The sequence below is a fragment of the Pteropus alecto genome, unplaced genomic scaffold, assembly GCF_000325575.1.
Source record: "Pteropus alecto unplaced genomic scaffold, ASM32557v1 scaffold72, whole genome shotgun sequence".
NCBI classification, from domain to species: domain Eukaryota; kingdom Metazoa; phylum Chordata; class Mammalia; order Chiroptera; family Pteropodidae; genus Pteropus; species Pteropus alecto.
This window is the reverse complement of record NW_006436811.1, coordinates 7,542,736-7,562,146: the sequence shown is the minus strand read 5'-3', so window position 1 is coordinate 7,562,146 and position 19,411 is coordinate 7,542,736. Positions and strand designations below refer to the sequence as shown.

The 19,411-nt window shown below is 38.6% G+C and overlaps 1 protein-coding gene and 1 pseudogene across 14 annotated transcripts in view; both read left to right on the top strand.

Annotated features, from left to right (window-relative positions):
* The window catches only part of KLF12 (Kruppel like factor 12), a 371,797-nt gene that overhangs the window by 305,823 nt on the left and 46,563 nt on the right, over positions 1–19,411 (top strand). For all 14 annotated transcript variants that reach the window (XM_025048178.1, XM_025048177.1, XM_025048179.1 and 11 more), the window contains one exon: positions 8,292–8,354. In XM_025048178.1, coding sequence (XP_024903946.1) covers positions 8,292–8,354 — 63 coding nt within the window. The remainder of the gene's footprint in view (positions 1–8,291; positions 8,355–19,411) is intronic.
* Positions 1,935–2,053, top strand: LOC112481535 (annotated as a pseudogene).

Here is a 19,411-nt window from a genome sequence, read left to right as displayed (position 1 = left end):
ATTGTATTTTTTTTTTATTTCCCCATTATTTCCTATTTTGGCTCTTCTAATTATACATTTCAGAACCCTGGGTGTTATCCAAAACTTACTCTCTTGATTCTGCCTTGCCTGCTAACATCTTGCATATATTTCCACCGAGGCCCATGGGTAACACATAATTTATTACGTATTTATTTTTTTTTACTCCTCCCCCCACCCACCACCGTCCCTGCTACTGCCATCTTAGACCCTGTTTTGCAACATTTTTACAGTAGCCCTCCAATAGTATTTCCTGTGTAATTATATATTCTCTCCAGGCCACTCTCTGCATTACTGCCAAGGTGATTTTTCTAGTACATGAATTCATTTGTGTCGGTTCCAACTCTAAAAGGCTTTGGTGGTTGTCCTTTAACTCTTTTTGAGTCAACTACTTAGCACGATACACAAGATCTTTCCCATTCGAGCCCCTGTTAACACATAATCTGTCCCTCCAGGCCCACCAGACCCTTTACTCTAGTCACACTGAACAATTTGTAGTTTTGCTGTTGGACATACTCACCCTTCAGTGCCTCTCTGTATTGTGCTAAGGAAACTTCTAGGCCTTCTACAAAGCTTAATTCAGATGCCGCATTTACCTATTCTCATGGCCATTTATCACATTGCGCCATGATGGTCAATTATTTGTCTAAACATGTCATACTATAGGCTTCCTGAAGTCAGGAACCATGTTTTAATAGATGTGATAGTCCTTCCCCTAACACAGTTCATAGTACGTAAGAGTGTAGAACAGTTTCGAGCATAATAGGTATTCAATTAATATTTGAATTAGTGAATAAATAATAGGTATCCAATAAATGTTGTTTAAATTAAACATAAAAGTGATGTAGATATGTCTCTGACCAACAGAGGAAAGGTTGATATTATTTCACAGCTGACTACCCCAATTACTAACTCTTTATTCAGACATTGATTTATTAATCTGTATTATAACTCTGTATTAACATTCTAGCTTTTCTCCTAATGTTTCTAAGAAACTTTCCCCTCACACCTTCAATTTACTCTCATATCTAGGTGACTATGTAGCTCCTCTTCTGAAATATCTTCCTGCCATCATTTACTGCTAAATCCGAATGTGTTATTTATACTTCATGTCTCAGCTGAAACAGCTCCTCCTTGAAGCCTTCTCTGTTATTTCAGTTTGAATTAATTATAACTCCTTCACTCCAATAAAACTTGAAATCTCTTTTAATTTTCCTACTCTATTTTATGATAGTTGTTGCCTATTTATCTCCGGTAGACTATAAGCTACTTGAGAGCGAAGGTCCTATCTTACTCTACAATGCAAGACTTCATGGAGAGTAGGAAAATTTCTTGTAATTAATTAACATCAATCAATAGTTGAAGCTGTAGATGCTCTGGAGATATTCAATAAGTAATTCAGTGAAATAGCTCAGATTTCTAAATCTAAAACATTTAATCTTCTTTTCTGCACCTCATTGCGTAACAAATGCCCATTTGACATGGCCATTGCCTTTGATCCTAGTAGGAAAGTAGGGCTAATCATAAAACAGTAACTTATTGAGTGTCTACTTTGTGGCAGGTAATGGAGATATGACAATGAGCAAAAAGAGAAAAGCTCCCTTGTCCCCTTGGAGCATATTGTCTAGTTCAAGAGACAGACCAAATTAACTAAACATACAAACAACTGTAATCTTTGGTTAACAAGTGCTAAGTACCCCGTGCTATGAGAACTTGGGGCAAGCCGACCTAGACCTGAAGGTTCAGGATGGCTTCTCAGAGTTGAGCATCAGCCAACCAGGCGACGAGGGGAGAGGAGGAGAACCTTCGCCGTTGCTGCCAGAGAGAGCAAGCGGGGATGTTGGGAGATGAAGCTGGGATTAATTCGTATGATAGAATCGTTCAAACCAAATGTTCTCTTCTTAGAATTGCACATTCTCTACAGCCATGCCACCCTAAACAAGCCCAATCTCATCTAATCTTGGAAGCTAAGCAGGGTTGGGCCTGGTTAGTACTTGGATGGGAGACCACCTAGGAAGACCAGGTGCTGTAGGTGTAAAAAATAAAAATTAAGGAATTGTAAGTTGACAAGTTCCTTGCGATCTGTGAGATCAACCAAGAGTTGCGATCCCCACCTCCCCAAAAAAGAAATCCACGTTCTGTTGATGTATAGTAGAAATACATGTTGTTTCTTTCAAACATTATATATTTTAACAAAATTTATACTATTATAGTAGATAGTGAAAGAAATACCCCATTAATTCTGTATGATGTTGACGTTCAGCCCATTCTTCTGAAACTAATATCAACTTATTTGCATGAGAGAAAGAGACCTAAGTATAATGAGGAGGAAAAAAGAACTTTTAAAAAATATATGACATTCCTAATGGTCATCTAATCACTGGCTCAATGAAAACTGAGAGTAAAAAGGTCCCACTTGTTTGAACACTGATCAATCACACTAATTTTTTGTTGGTCAAGTATTTATATAAAACATTTAACTAACCTGAATAATCATGAGAACTTGTATTCAGTACAACTGTCTATAGGAAGGAAGCAATACCAAGGATTACTTTAAAATTGTTTTTCATGTCATTCTGCATAGGAAAATACTGATATCTAAGAATAATTGTGGAATTATTTCTAGAATAATCTTTTCTTCTCCAAGTATAGTATACTGGGTTGTTAAAGTGTATATTATGTCGAATAATTGGAAAAATTTATGTATGAAAGTATGGGCTAATTTATTGTATAATATAACAGAAAAATTGGGCTTAAGAGTAGAAAATGTTTGTATATAATAATTTCTCATGATTATGATAATGAAAATCTCTAATCTTACTAGATTAACTTCTACCATAAATATTGTTCCTTGAAATGATAGTTTATTCTGACCTTTCTCAAAATTAAGCAGCCTCTCTAATACATGGAGTGTGAGAGCATGAAGGGTTCAAGTATTATTCCAAGGTTGCAACTGGGTAGATGATGCCACCATTTTTGAAACTGAGAAGACATAGAAAGGAATAGCTTTAAAAAAAAATTTTTTTTGTAAAGGAAAGATTAGGATTGGAAAACCTGAGTCTGGTATTCAGAGAAAATAATAAGGGTAGGGCTAGAGATAGAAATGTGGGAGTCATTATAATATGGATGCTAAATAAGGCCTTTTGATGGGATGATATCATCAAGGGTGCTAGGGTAGCTGTAATAGGGACTCTTTTCAGCCTAGGGAGTGACTTGAATTTGGAAAGCGAAAGGTCACGAGAAAGATTCATCAGGCCATGCCACCATTTAGAAGTCAAAGAATGAGAGGGGGAGATTCAGACAAAGGGAAAAAGAGGAGGGAGCCAGAAGAATGTCACTGAGGATGAGTAAAGAGCTGTCGAGGATGGAGGGATCAGTTATGGTGGTTGCTGCAGAGACTTTGAGAAGGTGAAGACAGAATTAACCATTAGATTTGGAAATGTGGAAGCCATTGATGACAATGACAAGAACGTTTTTATCAAAGGGGCGTGGACACAAACTGGACTGGATTGGGTTCTAGATAAAATGGAAAGAGAGGAAGTGGCCGTAGCAAGAATTAATTTTACCGTCTGAAACTTACATGTGTTGTACATTTTGTGTTTAAATAACAATGCCAGTAACAAGGAATTTTCATAAACAGTGAAAGGGAGAACATGGTATATTACTATGACTCTTTCTTGTGAGTACTCACATGTTTACTATTTAGTTTAGTGCCAACTGTTGGCCAGGAAAACCAGGACTTTCACTTTGTGTCAGCTTATACTGTAGAATGTACAATCAGGCTTAAGTGAATGCTGAATCTCTCATAAAAGCCCCTTGTGTTCATTCACTTTGTTGCATCCTCTAAGGTAGCGTGGTGGGAGTATATCTGCATTCGTAAGGATTGGATGATAATCTGAATTTAGAGCAGGTCAGACATTCCTGTGTTCAAGTTCTGATTTTGCTGATCACAAGCTGCATGACCGTAGCAAGTTACCTAACTCTTCTGAACCTATTTTCTCAAAGATAAAATATGGGTAATACTAATATGAGCATAAAATAAGATAACGTGTCTAATGTCCTAAGCATGGTGTCTGGCACATAGTAAAGTCTTAATAAATGGAAGTGATTTTGTATTGCTATAATTATTGACTTGTTCTTCAACAGCATATAATGGAAATACTATGCAATTTAGTAAACAGAAGATAGATCGTCTAATAAAAAAATAGAAAAATGAGATGCCAGAGAGTAAGCCATACCTTAGAAATCAGAGTATTTGGTTCATGTGACTCTATATGTATTCATTTCTTTTTGTTATTTTCTTGCCTTTAGTGAAGTTATATAAACCAAGTAGTGAAGACTGCAAGCTCTGCAGACCACATTTGTCATCTCAGTCTCCTGAAATGAGTTGAATATTCCACTTCATCTTCCCATCCTTTCCCATCTAATCAGCACTACTAGTGATAATAGCTAACATGTACTGATGGCTTCCTGGGAATCAAGCACTGTTATAAACACTTTACAACTATTAACCCATTTATATCTCACAGCCCTAAGAAATAGCCTCCCTTACTGCCTCCGTTTGTACCGATGAGAAAACTGAAACACAGAGAGGTTAAGTAACTTGCCCTAAGATGACACTGTTGGTTCACGGCGGAACCAAGATAGTCTGGTTACACAGTGTGTACTCTTTACAACTTTATCCTAGTTCCATTGGGGGCTACAAGATTAAATTTAAGTTGTCACAGCTTTTCTGCAGTGGGGATAGTAAAAAGGTAGGGCCGGTTCCCTTACCCAGCAGCCTCTCAGTGATCAGCAATTTGTGTTGGAGGTCTGGGTTTCATGTCCCATCTATAGCCACCAGCCATTGAGGAAGGTTCATGAAGACATTGAAAAACAGTGATCCTGTTCTCTTGTCTATAAATGTTAGTCATTAAAATACAGGATTAGAGGGTCAGGTCCTTTGGTGCTGAGACTCAAAGAAGGAAGTCATTTCTTTATTGAGATATCTAAAAAGTTTTCACGTGCTTAGAAGGAAAGCTAAATTAAGCCCAGCGATTGGGCAAAATGGTAAACATGCGTCTGCCTCAGATGAGTAAGTGTGTATAAATAGAACAGTTGGTATGCATGGCCTTAATGGTATAGCTTCCTTTTTTTCTATGTAATGTGGTTGTGAGCATTTCCATCTGACATAAACTGTCAGTCTCAGAAGAGCACATTGTAGGATTCAATCTTGCATGTTACACAACAAGCAAGATTGCCCTTTTCTTTAGCATGGTGATTTTTTTTTTTTCTTTCCATATCCAGCGGTTAGTACAGAGGCCTGAAACCCTTAGTTACAGAACAAAGTGGCTTAGCAGTAATGGAGCCTGTGTGGGGCTCAGGGAAGAATAATGAACATTCCCTGCAAGCTTCCTGCCTTGATGCAGGTGCAGGAATCAGGGGGTCATGAATAATGCATGACATGCAGATTCGGTGGTGGTTTCTCCTACTGGGGTTTTGACTTTGCTACCTGCTTCGCAGCTATATGTGGAAAGAAGGTAGGCAATGGCAAAAAAGTGTCACAATTTAAAGACAGCTCACAAAAACACTGCATACCGTTTTGAAGAAATAAAATTTGGGAGGGAGCTGAAATGCAGACTTTTATTGGTTTACTTTATCTGAGATAATAAATTCCAGGTTATAAGTTTACTAACTTGGGGAAGGGGAAAAAAGCTTTCTTGTTTTACCATTTTAATTTAAGAAATCTTATAATTATGTGGTCATACACACACAATCAGGAATTCTTTGAAGACTGGTAAACTGTTACAGATATTATCCGCTTATAGTAGTTGATGTATGGATCAATGAAGTTTTGCTACAAGATTAAAATGCCTAGAGACTAGTGTGAGTATAGGTTAAACAGGCCTGTTTTTCTCCAGTGATATATGCAATGAGAACCGTCAATAAGAGAATCTTTCTATCCTCAAACTTCACCTTGTAGAACTATGAAGAGTAGAAATACTAGGGTTAAGGAAGCAAGAAAGGAAGTAAACATTCAAAGGCTATAGAGTGAATTAAATAACTGTGAGTATTTAGGCTATTACTTTTTAAAACTTTATTTAGGCTGTAAGACTAACACTCCAGTGGGGATGTAAGGAAGGTTCAAGAGGATTTCTTGTATATCATCCCTTAGGATAAGAGCTTTAACTAAGGAGATAGTTTTTGGCTCACAGTTCCATTTTGATGATTGCGTTTCAAGCAGACAGACTGAAGGAAAAAAGAAATAAGAAAAGAGAAGGAAAAAATGAATTTTGCTACCTTTTGTATAATTCTTATACATTTTTATTGCGTTTTTTTTCTCTCTCCAATTTGGGGTACTGGAATATGAGCAGGCCTTCATTTCTAGCTGAGTCTGTCATTTCCGCTAGGCCCCAGTTTGGCCAGATGCCAAGACCAACAGGTGATCCTTGTAGCTGCAAAACAGCAGGAAGTGGGCCTTGCTTGAATGAGACAGTTCACCAGAGGGGCTGTCTGGCCTGTCTCCATCTTTCTGCATAATTAACATCCCCTCCCCCATGTGGAGCAAAAAATCTGTGCCGAGCAGCTCAGCTGCAGCAGCCATTGAGAAGTGCTTTGAGGAAAAGAATTTTAATAAGGGACGTTGGAAGAAATAAGCCTTCCAAGTGCAAAGTGCAGTCTAGCTGTGGACTTACTGAAAGACTGCAGTTGGCCCTTCTGAGGGGCTAGAACTGTATTATGCACTTTGAAATGATTTTCACTTGCTAAACAACGATGGAGCAATTGGTTCTAACTGGACTTTAAAATCCCCGTTTTCGTTCTTGTCTTGTAAATAAGAATAATGTCTGAGATGTAAAGACTAAAGATAGCACAAGCTACAGGACCGCCTGGATCTCACAAATCCTCGTAAAGATAGAACAAAGCAGGAAGTTTGCCACAAGGAAGCAGGAAGTAGGACATACTGTGTTGCCAGTTACTGGGCAACGCACAAAGTGGTGAAGGTTTAGCAGCTAGTTCCTGGTTAGAAGATACCAGCAGAAATTTAAACTATTTACAGTGCATGAGTCTAACCCTGGAAGCTTATAAGACAATATAGTCTTACTTAGATTATTTTGCTAAAGATTTGAATTGACTTTGCCTTCCTCAAAACCCAAAGCTGTAGAGCATCCTATCTAGGAGGTCTTTCTCCTAGAAATAACTATTCACTCTACCTTCCTCCTCCATTCCCGCAGATTCTCTTCCTGGACATTTGGATGAAGTTATTGTAGGCAAGGGTCAAAAAAAAGTTTTCTGTATCTTCTCATGTTTGATGTCAAGAGGCCTGCAAATTAAACTGAAAAAAGACAGATTAGCAGGAGAGAAAAAACGATTTGTAAATGTGTGCAACATGCATACACGAAGGAATGCTCACTGATAAGTAACTCAAAAAGGTGGTTAGAATTTGGCATTAATATACCATTTTTATAAAGAGTGATTAATTGTGGCGAAGGGACTAGTTAAAATAAAAGGAGTCTGGCCTTCTAAGGGAAGTAAATTATAAGAAGGTGTCTAGGAAATGTATGGAGGAAACCAATGATAAATAAGTGTTTTTTTGTATGTAGACTCATCTCAGTACCACCTCTAATGATAAGAGCTGTATGTTGTACTCTTTCTGGTATGGGAAAGGGGGACACCTTTACAAATGAAAATTTTCTTTACAAAAGATAAATTTATGCTCTACTTTTAGGCCTATAAAGGGAAGAGAGTTTCTGTCTGCTGTTTCTCAGTTACCTTCAGCTCAAAATAATCCTTTTGCCAAACGAGCATATTTTGAGGTAGCATATCCTGATCCCCTTCGTTATCTTGCTTTTTAAGCTTTTAGATCTAGAAGCCGACAGAGAATGTGTGCTTTGTCTCTTATGGTCCCCCTGTGGGAACAGGTAGCAGAAAGGGCTCATTGAGAGCAAGCACCATACTTTAACGTTATTCTTACCCACTCCCAAACCTGGCAAAGTTTAGGTAGTCAGTAACTTTTTGTTGGATTGAATGAATGAATCAATTGATTAAAACTGGTGGTCCTGCTTTTGGGGGTCTTTACAGTGAACACGGTGATACACAGAAGGAAAAAGAGACTGCAGGTTTGTAGACATAGGAATTTAACTGCATCCTTTTACTAAGAAGTGATCAAGTTCTGGGAGGGTTTATTTTAAGCAAACCTAGAAGAGATTATTTATTAACTGGATTCCTGGTTATTTGTTTATTTGTAATCGAGAATGTGCTTTTTCAATGACTAGATTACTCTCGTCTGCCTACAGGGTACATCCATCCCCAGTATCAAGGGTCCGGGGAAATCGAATGAATAATCAGAAGTTTGCTTGGTGAGTACACAGTTTAAGATATGAGCATTTGTAAGTCTCATGAGAAACTTTAATAAAGCTGTGTTAACACAAAAGAGAATTATTCCTGCTTCTCTATGGAGAATAAGCTGCTACTCACTGAACTACGTAGCCCCCTTTCTGTTGGAAAGTTCTAAATAAACAGGACAGAATTTTTTTGCAGCCAAAATCCTTCACTCACCAAAAACTGAGTGCAGCACTTTTTTCCTAATAGGTATGGTATATTTCCCAGGGTTGTCAACTGTTATATTTTAAAAGAATGCCTTTTTTTGAAGATACTGTCAAGTTTTTTAGTGAGATTTAGGCAACAATTCAAATTTTTCTCAGGTAGCAACTTTCACTTCTCATGAAGATTTGCATAGTAAATTAATCTATTATATTAATTTTGATTATTACTATTTAGATGATTTTTTTTCTGAGTCTTAACTATCCAGGGACTTTTTTTTTTTTAATTTGGGGAATACAAAGATCTTTCACTAACTAGTTCTTAAACAAAAATATAGATGGAACTTACCAGAAATGACGTGAAAAGTTAGTTCAACCGCAAAACATTGATTATTGATTCTATAAAAAGGCAATTTAAAGTGTTTCACTTGAAACAAAAGTTAATTAATGTAGGTTTAAAATCTATATTCATTACATTAATTACTCCATTCCACAAAATTAACCTTTCTACACACAATGTATTAAAAAAAAAAAAAAGGAAAGAAAGAAAAAGAAAAAATTGAACTGTGTACTGTATTTACTTTGAAGGTGAGTGAAAATTCACAGATCTTCATTTTTACTTCATTGAATTGTGCTTAGAATGGGATTTTGATTGAAAACTATGGCTTTTTTTTCTAAGTATGGGAAAATGATTACCAAAGAGTGAGCTTTCAAATTAATTTTATTCCTAAATCAGGATTATTTTTAGACACAAAATAATGATTCTTCGAATTTGAATAGTGCCTAATCAACGCACCTCCCTTCCTCCATTAAATCTAATTAACCCTCACAATAGCTTGGTGGTGTTGTTAAATATTATGCTTTTCTTTTTCACAGAGAGGGAAACGGAACACAGATGATACAGCCATTTGCTTATACACTATCTAAAAGCCGGGGCATCCTTCATGGTCTCTCACAATCACTAGAGCATATTGTCCCCTGTCAAACCTGAAAAGCTGAGAGAATAATAATGCTGATGGCCATTACATAAAAGGACAGGAAGAAATCAGATCCTTTCTTGACTGCACAGAGTTGATATTCCTTCTCAGTATAAGGCATATTGCACTAAAGAAACTTTATTACTTACAGAGACTATGAAATGCTCAAGTGAGCAACATAAGTAAGTGGATAAGAGTACAATATTGTCAGTTATGAGATCCCATTTCTACAACTTATTTCTCAGTGACTAAATGAGGAACACTGAGTAAATAACAAATTTTTTCTTCACTTGTTCTTTCTGGAGTATTGGAGTAATGGTAACTCATTCCTACATAAATTATAGGACTTTATTTGGTTAGTAAGTTTAAACCACTTTTATCTCTGGAAAAGGAATCCATGAAAAATAAAAAGGATTTTTATTACTAACCTTGCGAAAATTCAACTTTTATTTATTCAGCAACATTTATTTACTGTCCCTGGCACTGTGAAAAGCACTAGATTAGAAATATAAATACAACATGGTTTCTGTTCTCCAGGGGCTCACCGTCTTGTAGGGTGTGTGTGTGTGTGTGTGTGTGTGTGTGTGTGTGTGTGTGTGTGTGTGTGTTTCTGTCTGTGTCTGTGTGTCTCTGTATATGTAATGTCACACATAAGTAATACACAATATTATATGATGTCATACAAACAACATATAATATATAATAAAATGTGGATAACGCTCGAAGGAGACATATTTATAATATAATGTTCAGAGAGAAATGTTATCAATTCTATTTAAGACCAATTCGAGAGTGGTTAGTAGAGAAGAAAGTACAGAGGAAGGAAGAAGACTGTCAGAAAACCCATCCCAGAGAAAGCTTTTGAGAAAAAAAACAGAATTAGTAGGAAAAGTAGAGGACTGAGATAGTGTTTGCTTTCTTTATAGATCGACAAGGACCTATAGATTGACACATACATAAAGACCTGGAGACATTTCTAAATTAACTATCATGGGAGCATACGTACATTTAACACGTGTGCTTTATGTGGTTATGAGTTAGTTAAAATTCCTGTTATATATACTATCTTGAATTTTCCTTAAGTAAATACTGTGAGGCTGGTATATGGAAATAAATCACCTGGCTAGGAAGTAGCCCAGTGAATCATCCAGCATCTACATCTGGTTAAGTGATAAACACTCGCTATTTCTGTGTGAAATATTGGCTCTGAAAATCCAGGAAGTTTAAATACTCATGCTAGCAGTGGAGATGAAGGGAAAGTGATACTTGCTCTCCCCAAAATAGAAGTGTGGGATAATTTATAGAATTAGATGTGAAGTTCAACACTAGCTTGGCTTCGGCTTAAGTTAGCTCTGCAGATATGTGTGAGTGATGTTGGGTAATTTTGTGAAGTTGGGTTAACAAATGCTTCAATCAGTTAAAAAATATTGTTCATCAAATAACCAATTAAACTTCAGTAAAAAGTGAAGGGATCAAATTTAAAAGTTATGCATAGAAAAATGCATGACAGTTAGTAGATTGTAAACGTCAGTGGTTGTGATTGAGTTATCAAACCAATGTCCATTATTGAGTAAAGATGGTTTAAAGTTTTAAGTAGTGTTTTTCTTTGCATAACGTTAATATGAGAGGAGGCATCCACTGGCCTCATTCCTGTGGCAGCATTTCCATTGGAGCTGAAGAAATGTGTGGAAAAGAATTTCAGTTCAAGGCAAACAAACCTGCTGGAATGGAAAGAAAATATGGTAACAAATATACCTCTCCAGAGAGGAGATGAAAGCACCAGGTTGTAAGGGATCCAATGACAGATGTTAGGATAGAGCCAGTTTGCTATAACTATCTGCTTGCTCCCAGGGATTAAAGAGTGACAGTAAGAACTTCTTACAGGATATATTAGCATCCCCATAAAGAACACGAGATCATTGTACAACTCCATTTAATCAAAGGGAGCAATCCAGGCAGATGTAAACTCTCCATCAGAATGGCTCTCCCCTCACTGCCACCCCTCTTTGTCGATTTGAGGATCAATAAAGCCTTTGAGGTTCAGCATGTGAATTTCCTTCTTCATTTCATGAGTCACATGGCTCCTCTTTCCTTCACCATTGGCCTTAAGTGGAGGTGATCATACCTTCCTTTGTCCAATAACTAAAACCTTTTTATATAGTTATAGTTTAGAGCATTTGCCACTCTTTCTTGCATATGATAATGCCAGGAAAAAGTATTTTGCTCTATTTAGGGCAAATTGGAGAAAATAGGGCAAACCTTATTAGAGGGTTGAAGGTGCAGATGGATTTTTGTTCTTTACAGATCTTTCTGCATGAAGCTGTTATAGTCTGATATCAAACCCACAGAGAGTGGCTATTTCCAATTCTTCTTTCAGCTGTTTTATTCCTAAAGACAGAGAAATCTGGATCCTCTGCTATGAGTGTATAGGTTGGAACAAGACAGGGAAGGGCTGGGTGGGGAATATCTCTGGACTGAACTCTGATGTTGATTTAAGGCTCCACACATTTCTAGAATCTGTGAGTATTCTGAAGACATACATGTAGGTGTATGCTCATTTTTCACTTTTTGCCTTTTCTTCTCTCCTCTCCCATCACCCTGCCCCATTCCTAAAGTTTTAGAGGACTCAGGCATACATCATTCTTTGATGACGGTGGTAATTGTGGTTACACTGCATCCTCAGAACATCCGTCTAGAGCTGTTATGGAATAGTGGTAGTGGGCATTACATGATAGGGACTTTACGGGCTATTTATATGATGACATAGAAAATAAAGTAATATTAATTGGGATTGTCATCAGTAAAATAGAAGTAATTTCCTCTAACCGATTGGATACTGCCACCACCAATCTCAATCATGATTTATTTCTTACCAGCATGCCTGAGGTGTTATGCAGCTGTATACACAAAGAAGCTCCAGTTTTTAATAGAATATCTATGCAAATCATGACACATTCTGGGTGTGAGTCACATTTCACATTTGGATGTGATAACATTCTGTGTCGCAAATTTTTGTGGAGAACAGGAAGAGCCTTTTCGCACTGTTGTTTTATTGTTAGAGATGGGTGCTACAAAGAACTTAAATATTTATATGTGTACAGTTGCAAATGTTAGACATGACTTCATAGAATCTTTCTGGAAGCTATAATTAGTATGGATCTTTGTCATAAAAATAAGAGCAGTCCTTCTTGTGTAAACTGTTGCCTTAAGAGAGGAAAGCACTGACGTTGTTGATACTGGAGACCTCTTAGGAAGCTGACGTAGAGCTAGCACTCTAAGAAGGCGGGACAGAGCGTTTCCCAGGGCAGTAGTTATCAGCTTCAGAGCTGTAAAGGAAATGTAAACATCATCAGGTTCAGTTCACCTCCTCACCTTCCAAAATGTAACTTTCCAGCCGTGGGCATAAACCCAGGTCTCCGCACACCTGTCCAGTCATCTTTCCACTACACGACCGTTAGCTACTGCTAGAGGAATGCTAAAGGTTAAATAAGATGGATGTTTAATTATGAGCTAGGCAGAAGGCTTTTGTCTAGGAAATTCCCGTGATATTGACATGATGACGGGCGAGAAAGGAGAAATAGGAGAGACCTAATAAAGACATCGCTGCCCGCTCCAATATGTTGGCGGTCATTCCCTGCCAAAATGTTTACTCATCATCTTGCAGATCCTTGTATGATCATTATTTATAGACAATATTGATTATGTTATTTTAATTACCAGAGCATTCCACTGCCTTGCTTCTTGCCTTACAGGGCAAAAATTTTGACAGTATGCATGGACTTTGATATCTGAAAGTTTCAGTTCCCAGAATGCCTGTCTCGCGTCCATAGTTTTTTTTTTAATCCATACATGTTTATAAGTAAAAGCAGGTTGCCTTTAAATTTTATTTAGAAGCATGCTCTCTCCAATATTTGATAACAGATTTGGAAAATAAGCATGTCGTTCATATAATCATGAACCAGTTTGCAAGTTCTCTGTGTACGTTCTGAATTACAATGAAAAGTACCTCCATGGTGTTACTACATTTTAAATCCCTCCAGATTCACATCTTTTTTTTTTTTTATGTTGTAATTCAATATCAGCTATTAAGCGCTTTTATTACTTCTACCACCTCTTCAAGTTTAGCTTGTCGACAATGATTTATACTTTAAACTTGTGCACATCATTTAGCTTGACTCATTAAAGACCTTTGGTCTAATTTTTCTAAATTCTTTATTACCCAGAATTTTAGCAAGAAACCTCAAGATAAAAGTGTTTCACATTCCTGTCAGTGTCAGCTGATTTTTGTGGCTAGTATTGCTGTAGTCACAATAAGGGTGATTCAATAAGGGTGATTTGGTTACGGGGGCCGGGGGGTGGGGGCGGGAAGGGTAAATAAAGGTAGGTTATTTTCTGCAATTATTTTCTTAAAATTGGCTATTTATTACATTTCTTAGTATAGCACTAGATTACCCTAAGGTAGGCTCAATAGTCTCACAATTAATATATTTCTTTTAATCAGTTTAATTTTGGGATTAATATAGTATGTGACATATTAATCCGAAAATTAAAACCAACTCAATATCACACAGGTTTCAGTCACAGCAATTCAACATAATTCCTCACCACTTTAAGACCAGAAGGAAGTGCTGAAATGCATAGTCCTCTTTCTCACGTTCTCTTCATTCTTCCCAAAGGAGGAAGAATTAACCCAATCGATGAGTCCAGAGAGGAAGAAATTCCTCGGGTCGCGTCCCGCCCACCAGTGGGTGGACGTGCTTGGCCTTAAAAGTAGGGAACAGACTCTGCCCCTCTCTTGCTCCTGTGGCCCGTCTGTGCTCAGGCTGATAGTTCTGTGTGTTCCCAGGCTCCATGGTGGGGGGTGGGGTGGGGGAGAGGAGGGGACAAAGGTGGGTGTCACAAACCAGACCTGCCACTGAGAAGCCGAGCCAGGTGTCTGCCCTCTTAGTGCCTCCTCCATCTGTGACTTGATAGGGAGGTCAGGCTGGACTTCAGTGGAGGCCTCATAACTTCAAGTCTAGGGGAGGGAGTAAGAAGGTACATACAGTAGCCGCCCCTTATCCATGGGGGATACGTTCCAAGACCCCCAATGGATGCCTGAAACCGTGAATGGCACCACATTTTCACCTTTTCACTTAAAGGAAGAAGTCCACAGCTTCTCTTTGGCATATCCCAATTGCCAGCATCACTACTGTTGTGCTTTGGAGCCACTGTTAAATAAAGATGACTTAAACACGAGCACTGTGATACTAAGTGACTCAACTTAATATAATAACCGGAGGGCCGAAGACTCTGCTGGACTCAGTTATCTGCTTGTAGCCATTACCTCTGTCTAAATTTTCATTTAGTTTAGTCTCCTTTAATAGGTGGGGTTCTTTTGTTGGAAGTAATGGAAATTGACTGAGTCTGGACAACTTAAGCAAAAGGTAATTTTACAGAAGGATGTGAGTTAGGTTACTGAGTCAGAGGGAAAGCAGAGAATCTGGGCCTCCGGAAACACAGGATGCAGGACAACACCAGGGTCCAGGGGGCTGCATTTAATAAGCAGGTGCAGCTCCAGCTCTTCGATGTCACCTCCTTAAAGTTGCAATACAGGAAGCCTCAGAGCCTTACCAGCCCCACGTGGCTCAGGTGCCCTTGGCCGAAGGAAGGAGGGACCTTGGTTACAGCCCCACCAAGACCACATGTAGTGAGGACCACAGGTAATGAGGCGGGATAGTCTCTCAAAGGAATAGAAGGTGCTGCCACCAGAAAATGATGGGAAGGACTACTCTTCATAAACTAGCACCACCGATTGTCCCTGCTGTTTAGGGAACTAGAAGCTGTCGTTAAAGGTAGTTAATATGAACTTTACTGTTATTCCCTGGATGCCACCATTTCTTATATTTTGGTTGATAAGTTAGTCTGCAAGTAATAACTAAAATAAATGACTTCTCTTAGATCTTACTCTTGGTTATTCAATGTCCAAAGCATAAGAAGAATGTCAAAATAGACTCCACTTTCCTCAAAACTTATACTTTTTGATCTTATTCTCTTCAAACCATTCATTTTCCCCAAAATCTAGCTTTAAAACATATTTTAAAATGCAGCCTTTAAAACCAAACATGTATAATTATTATGATAAGATACATAAAATAGTCAAAACAGAGGAACCTCCTATGAAATGCATAAAGCTTGAGACTACAAGCTCAGATTCTGGTGTAAATTTGTTAGTTATACTAAATTAGTCCTTATGCTTCTTGCTCTTCAGTATTTCTAAATGAGTGAATGAATGGTGTCTGACCCAAATTATTCAAATTAGGGCTTGGGGAGAGTATGAAAGAGATAATACTCTTCATAGTTATATCACCTTGAAAGAAAGTGCTTCATGAACTGTAGGTATCAGCCCACAATCAAATATCAGTGTCACATGAAAGGATTCTCTTTCCTACCGCCCAGCTGATTCATTGGCACCCAGCATTTATTATAGCCTCAAACGAGGCTCGAATTTACTTCAACTTTCTTGGGTCCGTCTCAGTTCTCACAACTTAAAATCCTGGGCAGGTGGTTATCTGTAGGTAGGACTGCAGTTCCATACATTAGGTAAATGCATGCTCTAGGAGGGGCACATGTTATATCCAAACAAAAATGGTAACTTTTTAGGATATAGATGTAGCCAGTTTCCCTCAGTTTCTGTGAAGGCTGAATAAACCAGAAGATAACTCTCTGCATTACCAGTCTGATCATGATTGTCATCATTCAGTTCTCTCTTTCATCCTGTAATATATTTGGGACACCTTCCTAAATGAACGTATCGGGTTACATCCTTCAGAAAGCAATGATTTAAATCACCCATAGGGTTATGTCGTTGTTATTGTAAAATAGAAATCTCTCCAATTCCATCTACTTTTCCATTTCTATACTTATCGCCTTTTTTTCCTCAGAGGTCTGTAAAGAAAAAGAAACATTGCTGTCCTCAGAGTTTGCAGTTCATGGGTATGGAGAAAGAAAGAAAATACCTTCCTATTATTTTTCACTTTAGACCTGAATTATTTTGTACCCTTCGAAAAACCCTGTAGCTTAACTGTAAGAATGGACTGATTCCTTACAGTGAAAGTGGCTTACCGTAATTTTCCCCAAACTTTACACGCGGCGAAGTGTTTATTTGGGGAAGAAGTACGGATTTATACTGGAGGTAGGAAACAAAGGCTACGGGCAGCCACGTTGAGAACAGAAGAAAGTTGCTGCCACCTAGAGGCAAAAGCTGATAAATTTTGAGAGTGTACTGTGAACACTACAAAAAAAATAATAATCTTGAGAGTAGACATTGATGTAATATCATAAAACGGAAATGCAGCCAGTTGACTCGTCCTGCCTCTAAATGGGACTCGATGCATTCCACCCCATTCCCTGTCAGCTGTCGGCAGTGTGCCAGTGTGTCCTATGAGCTTTTTCTGACCTTAGTGGGTTTCTCTGTTGTTGTGGACAATAGTCTTGTTATTGATCATAAAAACTCACGTTAAGTCATTGGAAGCCTTCTTCCTGTATAATAAAATCCAGTTATTTGGAAGATTCATATTGCTCTGGCTAACAGAGAATGTCTTTTCCATGAGTCAGGCTCTCTCTTCCAAGTATTACCTCAGGAGCTCCACAGGGGCTACGTCCTCATTAACTCACGTGGCCGATGCTCCTCTGTTTCCCAGGAAGACACAGATAGCAAGGAAACCTGTGAGACGGGAGCAGAGAGTCCTGCAGACACCATTAAGAAGAGGGTATAAACATTGAGTAAATTATTCTTTTTTGCCACAAAAACAAAACAAGAAAGGACTCTTAATACTCACCTGAGTTATGTAAAAACCTAAAATCGGTGCAGCACCAGCCTCAAGAATTGGCCCATTTTCATTTGGGGTATTAGGAACTTAACTGTACATAGCACTGACGTTTTATTAAATTGTCTTGTCAGGACATTTTTAATGGAAAAGTCCCCCTCATAGAGAAGCCTAGACAGACAGAGTGCTGTGCTGCCACATTCGGCTTCTCTGCTCCACCATAGAGCACAGCGCCTGGGGGCACTGAGCATGTGGTCGTCTGTGTGAACGAGGCCTCCTGGTCACTAACGCATAACTTACCGGCATGGAAAGGTGGGAAAACAGGAAGCGAATGCGTGTGTGCGTTTACACATCTCCCCACCTCCCCTCTCCTGAATGGGAGACTTGATTGAATGTTGCTCATGATTGCAGTGATGGTTTGCAGGAAGAAAAGTGCTTCAAAAAAAATGCCGAGAGGTATCAGCACTACGTTTTAGAAAATGTGGATAGCAATCAGAGGGTTCCTTGTTTATTTTAAGCCCTACTGCTTGCTTAAGAATGCATTCCCTGAATAATCTCTTCTCTGTGTGGCCTCACGTGCTTGCCACTTTTGTTCTTTCTCTTATCCTGTATTTGATTTTAAGTTGCAGTTTGTAAGCATGTACATTCTGTGTCACTTACAAACCTGATCACTATTGAAATTACCAGAAATTATTACTTTTTATTCAATAACATCACTTTCCTGGAATATGTGTGTTCAGTTGTTTCCTTCTTCAGTAAACTTACTGCACCCACAATGATCTGGTCCCTTTTCTGCACTCAGGAGACACTCTATTTAATAAGACAAGCAAGACTCCTGTTCTCATGCAGTTTACTGTGTAGTAGAGTAAGATAGACAACCAGTGGTAAGTGCTCTGATGCAAATATAACAGGGACATGATTGGAGATGAATAGAAAGCTATCCGAGTGGCTTGGTCAGAAAAAGCCTCCTGAGAGGACGTGACACAGGAGCTGGGAGCTGAATGAAAAGGAGCCAGCTGCGTGAAGACCTGAGGAAGTTATTCCAGGTGCTCGAAACAGCTCACACAAAGGCCCTAGGATGGGAACAGATTTGGAATATTCAAAGAACATAAAAAAGTGAGTGAGGGGTGCGTGAAATAAGATAAAGTCATAGAGGATACCCGGGACAGAAGCATGCGGTCTGGGTGTCACGGGAGCTGTGGGAGGAGAATGCAGTGATCAGATGTATATTTTTAAGGTTCACTCCGGCCATTCTGTGGAATAAGGGTTAGAAGAGTGGTGGCATAATGGGAGAGGAGGCTGGGGCAGTCGTAGAGGAGAATGAGAACGTCGGCTTAGACTAAAGTGGTCCAGTGGAGAGAGAGGCAGACGAAATTAGGATATGTTTTGAAGTCAGTGTCAATAGCAATTGCTATGAAAAGAAATGAAGGAAAGAGAAGAATTAAGGGCGACACTGAGTTTTTTCCCTGAGCAGCTTGTGATTGTGGTTGGGAGCCTAAAGGAGAGGGCAGGTTTATAGATACAAACATGGGCACCTTTGGCATATAAATAATATTTACTGAGGGTGTGTGTGTCTGTCTTTGATGTTGAGAGACAAAAACCTTTTGAGGAAGAAGAAAATCTGAAGATAAAAGTTTTTGCAAAATATCATCTGGTGTCTCTGAAGTACAGCGGTGAGCCACGAATACCCATACCACAGGTAAATCAGACAGACCGAAACCATCACGATGCGCCCAAGGTAGCCCGAATGTGTCCTCAGGGAGGAAACGAGTGTAAATCAGTCAATTTCTTTGCCCCATCTCTGCATACTGACAACAGCCCATCATAAAATGATGCCACATGCCCCAGGATATGTCCAGCCAGACACCCAACCTAAATAAATAGATCTTAAAACATTAAGGCATCTTTTCCCAAAACACCAAGTACCCAGACCTCTTTCTTCCCTGAAAAGACTTTAGCACTGGAAAAGAATCTATTCATATCCTTCAGGCCCAGTTTTCTTCTTATTACCTATCCTTACAATCACCTGAGCCAGAAGCTTCATAGTAACTCCAACTCTGTCAAAACCGACATCCACTTGATCACCCAA